The sequence below is a fragment of the Saccostrea cucullata genome, unplaced genomic scaffold (assembly GCF_032062105.1).
Source record: "Saccostrea cucullata isolate Sc308-1 unplaced genomic scaffold, CSIRO_AGI_Scuc_v1 ctg18177, whole genome shotgun sequence".
Taxonomy (NCBI): Eukaryota; Metazoa; Mollusca; class Bivalvia; order Ostreida; family Ostreidae; genus Saccostrea; species Saccostrea cuccullata.
The window spans coordinates 16,062-22,354 of NW_026927193.1; the positions used below are offsets into that span (position 1 = coordinate 16,062).

A 6,293-nucleotide genomic window follows, 5' to 3' on the forward strand; every position below is an offset into this window, starting at 1 on the left:
ACATATGACAATAGTGAACCACATAGAGACTTTTCCTTATCAACTAGCATTGCACAATTGACAAAATACAATCTTTCCTCCAATTCTACTTCTGTTTAGTTTCAGTTTCAATTAAAAAAAAAAAAACTAGACAGAGTAAAAATTATGCATAACATATATGTGAAAAAAGGAAAATATATGATTATATGTTATATAATTTATCATTTTTGATGGACATTTCAATCAAATTTGCCGTAGACATAGTTTATTCAGACTTCCTTAGTAATGTTTCGAGCATGCTGCTAGTCACTTTTGTTGATGCAGCTTTCTCAGTAGAACTCAAATGATGACAAGAGGAGAATGGGAAAGACTTAGTTGAACAACACTGATATTTTGGCTTTCGAGCAGATCCAGAAAAAATATCGGACTGTTTAATGCTTAACTCACTGCTAGAAGAAAACAGGGGTAAAGAATCTGCCGCCATCTTTGATGTAGGTAAGATGTTTTGTACAGAAAACATTTGACCTTGCTTAGGGATTTCCAGCTTGTCCCTCTGTGGTAAAGTTAGATCATTGGTGTTTTCAGCACTCCCTTTCTCTGTTGACAGTTTAAGTTGATTCTGCTTGGATTTTTTTCTTTACGAAATTTGACTGATAGTCAGAGAGGGCTTCCTTGTTTAATTTATTTGCGATAAACTTTTCTAGGACTGCTTTTGCTTTGGGATGCTCTGTATCTTTGTCGTAACTATATATTTTGGATTTTGCCTGTCCTTTTAAAGAGGAGCTAGTTGAAGAACAAATCGTTTCTGATTTAAGCAGCAGACTTTGCTCTATCAGATTTTCTACTATTTCGTCGACTTTGTCGAAACTCTTCTTTGCTTTCTTATTTTTCATTCCTCGTTTGAAATCTAATTCCATCGAAAGTCCATGAAGTCTCATTTTCAGCTCGATTTGCTAGGAAGAAAGGTTAATATATTTTGAATACCTTCAATTCCGATTAAGAAAGACATTAATATCTATAAGCTTGGATATCAATAAGAATTCAATTTTTGCCATCACAAGCAATGTATTTGTCCCTGAAAAATATTAGCTAATATATAATAATAATTTTGATTTTTTTTTCTAGTTTGCGCATATAATTCCTGATACCTGATATTTGAATATCATTAAATATTGAATTCATAATGTTTTGCATTTTCCATAGTAAAAAAAAAATCTTACAAACTTTCTTATCAGAATTTTCTGATATTTTGCTTCCATTTCTTTTTGTCTGGTTTCACATCTTGCCAATTTTTCTTTGTCTTTCTTAAGATCTTTCAAGTATTCTACTGATGCTTTTAAAATTGAACCCTTGTGAAGTTTCATTGACCTGAATAAAATCAATGATGGTAGTACAGAAAAATGCGCTTATAAAGAACTCATTAAGAGATGCCGGTTATAAGTACATCCCATGGGCGGACTTTTCACTCTGTTCATTTCACGGAGAAAAAGAATCTTCGGTTAATGAAGGGATGTCAAATTCGATGTCCAAATGACTTTCATATTATCAATTTTTACTGTACTAATGTCGTATTTGTATCTGAATTCATTTATCTTTCATAAAAATCTATGCAAAGAAATGCCTTGAAGATATCGTTTTAAAACTTTACTGTTTGTTAATTACTTTTTTCCTATCTATAATATGCAAATATGAATCCTTTGTTTCTTTTAAAGGTCACAAAATAATTACTGTGTCACAAAATAATTACTGCGGTGTTGATGGTGGTAGTAAAGATGCCAATTCTTTTATTCTGTCGTTTATGTGGTATCTCCGTCTTCGCTCAACTAGAAAAAGAGGAAATAAAAATACGTTCTATTTCAAATCTTTTAAAAATAAGTACATGGTAAATAAAATAATTCCAAAATTAAAATAAGAAATTTTTTTCTCTCTTTTTCCTCATATAAAGGTGTGGAAAATGCTTACTGATATTGTGATTGTCTTTCTTTATCCTGTCTTTTTTCTTGACTTCCATTTCCTGTAGTTCAGAGACTATATTTGGCTCACTATCCGGCAGATTAACATATTTCCCATCGTCTCCGTGATTCTGAAATACAAATTTCTGACTACTGACTATCCATCTATCAGGCCAGTCACCTAGCCCTCTCTGCCTCCCTTCATTTACTTATCCATACATCATCTTTACCATAATTCAGCAAAAGACCCAATATTTGAAAAAAGAAACAATGAACATTGATTTAAAAAATATTTCAAACAATTCACCCAGGGGACAAGGCATAAACGACGGATAACTAGAAACGTGGGAGGGATTAGCATCCCTTGTCGTCCATTCACGCCCGCCGTGGGTCTTATTAGTTGATCATGTAAGCGAATTATCTGTTATCTAATTAACTGATTAAAAAAAGAGGGCCTTACATTTTGTATGAAACATGTAAGTCAAAGCATGACCCAAATATATATTGTATTTGCAAAAAGAGGTCATAATAGCAACCATATAATTTGGGAATACCAGTGGGTACCTGTTGAGTTTTGAAATGCTGACTGTAAACGAGCTTGTTGAAATCCTTGTAACATCAACTTATTTGTTTCAAGCTTCCTCCGTATAAAAATTGATCGTACTTACAGTATGTTATCGTGTCTTTTATTTCGACTTCACTGAGATATATCGATTTGATAATGGTAATAATTATTGTTAACTGATAAAACGTCATCGAATCAAAAGCAAGAACAAAGTCTTAACGTTAAAATGAAGTTCTTCTCAAATAATTGAACGGGTCGGATAATAAAGGAATAAACAATTTGTTTTCGAATACCAATTGCTATTCCAAAAGATTAGTAGAAGACGTGGTTTCGGAAGACTACAAAGAAATTGTTAATAAGGAACTCACTCATCTTTTTCGATAAAGATTTAAAAAAAAGAAAATATATTTACCATTGAGCTGGATAAGAATTGCTCATTTATATGCTGATTGGCATCGCCAGTTGAATCTGAATTGACGATATCACCGACAAAAGAATCTACCTAAATTAAGATAAAGAATCCAGGTTAAGTGAAAGGTTCCGGAATAAAAAAAAAGAATATTTGAAAAGAATAATATGATAAGTTATCACCTGAATTACCATGTTCAATGTATTTGATGAGTTGGACAACATTCGATATTTAGATGGGATCAGACAGAGCAAACTTTAAATTTTTAGCTTTTTACTAATTTTGAAAATGATATATTACCCTTAGGAATCTTATACTTACAAGAGTTGTTTTTGTTTTTTTTACGAAATTGATAGGATGCAATCTTGTTCAATTCAATAAAAGAAGAATATATTTGAAACGTTAAATATACAAAACATGTCGGCTAATCAAAAGGAGCATGATAAGTACTGACTGAAATTCAAACACAGGGTTGGAGGGTCTTGTATACAAAGACAAGGATATATTGTCAGTAAGGAAATTCAAGCATCTTTTCAGATTAAGATTTACCATTGAGCTCGATCCAAATTGCTCATTTATTTTCTGACTGGAATTGAATTTTGAGTCTATTTGGATGACATCACCAATTAAAGCATCTACCTGAAATAAGATAAAGAATCCTTGTAATTTGAACTGAAAAGTAAAAGACTAAAAGTATATTTAATAAAATTTTAGTTTAATATCGGAGTTGTCTTGAACAACTCACTTGGCCCCACCTTTGGACTTTTTGGCGGTCCGTGTTTTATGCCCTATTCAAAATTTTGTGTTGTCCGTAGATTTTTTAGATCGTTTTACTTTTCGTTACCTTTCCCTTTTTCATTATATAAGTGTAATTTGTTGTATGATGGCTTTACTCTGTCATATTTGAATAACACTCATAGAGAGCATTTACAGTAGCCTTAGTTCGAACTCTAAGACTGCCACTCCGTCAAGTTTTGGACTGAAAGGGTAGATATGCCCCAGACAAGACAAAGAAACATTTTTTTTCCATTCTCTTATTTAGTCTTTATAAGGTAAGTCGTTCTAAAAATCCTAAGCCTTCAAGAGTTTATATGTTGAAGTTTACTCAAAATATTATTTTTAGGTGATCGGTGTTTGTCCTTGAAAAATGTCTTGCCTGAGGGAAATAATTACATATCTCGTCGTCAAGAAAGCATGTGGCTCTTCTAACAAAAAATTGATGGATTACGTAACGAATTAAAATTTCAGAATTTAAAAATGTTTATCCTGTTATTACAATAATGTTATGCAATCTGTCATTAGAGACACACATGTTTTTTTTTGTTTCTTTTTTTTCCTTTTCAGGAAGGTATGTGTCTATTTTTAAACATGCATTCATCATTCATGCATGAAAAAAGGGCACTTGCAAAAACATTATTAGGGTTGGAAATTATGGGAGGTTTCAAGGAAACATTATTAGGGTTGGAAATTATGGGAGGCACTGGTCATCGTTCGTTCAGTAAAAAAATTACAAGAAACTTGTGTTTTTAACATCCCTGTAAAAGGTTAAATAATTGAAATACGTACTTTAGTGGATGCAATTTTCATATATGAGAACAGTATTGTTGCTTTTGCAACATCGCTAATGAGGCTCGTTTTTCCTCGAGAAAGAGACGTAACAATTATTTTAGTGAATTGTTCCACAATGGTTGAAAAAGTATCTTTGTGATATAAAAAAAGCACAGATTACGGTAAAAATATTTGTAAACTGTTAAAACTTTTAAAAACACATAAAATTTACATAAATTGATAAATCAATAATGTTCGTTATCTCCATATCCTTCTGTACTGTTTTTCATTAAATTGTTTATAGAATAAATTGTTTAACTTTTTTTTTCAATATTCCATTCAGTTTAATTTCTTAGAAGATTTAAAATGGAGAAGCTCTGCGAGAAATAGGAAATGAAATTGACATCATTCAGATTGTCAAAGTATTGCTTCATGCCAAAAGTGGGCGTGACTTAAATCTGATAATTATACTGCAGTACATAAAAGTAAAACCAGTATTTACTGCCATTGGGGTTAAAGCATTTTTGAAAAGGAATAATTTTTCTAAGGAGCCATCGTTAAAATAATGTTTGCTTACCCTCTCCTGACGCAGGGTAAAATTAAAGGGTCCTGAGGCAGAAATTATCAACATATCTGTTGACAGGATAAGAGGAATAAAAAGATATCGTTTCCTGAAATGTAAAAAAAAGTCAGGAGAGGGCAACCAGGCAATTTTTTAAAGATGGCCTAAGTCATGATATTTCTTAGCATTTTAATAAAACTTTTATTAAGAGCAGCCCAGCCTTCATCTCATCTTCTTTATTTAATCGGGCTAGCATTCAAGAGAGTCTTGTTATAAAAATTCTTTAAAAAACATTACCAAAAGCAACATCCAAATGGCAGATATGACAGTTTACTTTCTTAAAATTTCTAATTACGATAAGTCAGATTTTTTTTTTAATTTCATACTACATGAATCAAAGCTGTTGAAGGTAAAATATAAAAATCCTTTTGATCTTCTTAAATAAAAATATACTGCTACAAAAATAAAATATGTTTTTCTTCCCTAAAATGATTTTCAGAACTGTATTTCGAAAGCATTAGAATTTCAAGAGTAACGTCTGATTCAATTTACTAAAAATTGTTTACAAGGTAATTTCCCCCATTCCTTTTTATTTCATATCTTTAATAAATGCATTATGTTCACTCAAATAGAGATTTTAAACACTTATATGCTCATTGAAATAAATTACATTTTACTTTAGTTTGTCATATTAAAAAAATACAGGAACCATTCCTTTGTTTAATGTAATATACATTTCCCAGCTTTAGGACACAAGATTTATATACGAAAACAAATCATAAGGTCATCGCTTATTTGGCCATTTTTTTCATTTACATATTTTCGGGGGGCATATTTTGGTAGTAAATGATACATACATGCATATTAAAATGCTAAATTATTTTTTTATGTAAACCTTTTTTGATATTAAATTTTCTGCTTTTTTTGTCTTGATTCTTATTATTTATTTTATTTTTTAAAATGATTTTTGAAGTTTAAACGTGAAATTTATATGAAAAACTTTTATGCTATTAAGTTTTTGATTTTATTTATCTAAACTTTATCTATTTAAAAAAATTCTGATTGATTGAATTCTCTCGAAGCAGTTATGACTCTAGACGAAATGATTTTTAAGGAGTCATTCTCCATCTTTACACCGGCAGAGAAGAAATAAACAAAATATCAGAAATGAATCCAAAGAAAGTGTTAGTTATATAATATCGCATCAATTATGGAGACATTTTGATGTCTTATTTTTCATCCGATGGCAATTGGATAAAATTTATTTCACATTTTCAC

The 6,293-nt window shown here is 30.7% G+C and overlaps 1 protein-coding gene across 1 annotated transcript; it reads right to left on the bottom strand.

The window, feature by feature from the left end:
- Window positions 1-244: 244 nt before the first annotated feature.
- Window positions 245-5,084, bottom strand: LOC134273699 (transcription factor E3-like). The gene is made up of 7 exons (XM_062755907.1): window positions 5,031-5,084; window positions 3,493-3,544; window positions 1,942-2,139; window positions 1,727-1,802; window positions 1,200-1,347; window positions 803-932; window positions 245-576 (listed from the first exon to the last, which is right to left on the bottom strand). The coding sequence occupies exons 1-7, from the start codon at window positions 5,082-5,084 to the stop codon at window positions 245-247; spliced, it is 990 nt and encodes a 329-aa protein (XP_062611891.1).
- Window positions 5,085-6,293: the final 1,209 nt, after the last annotated feature.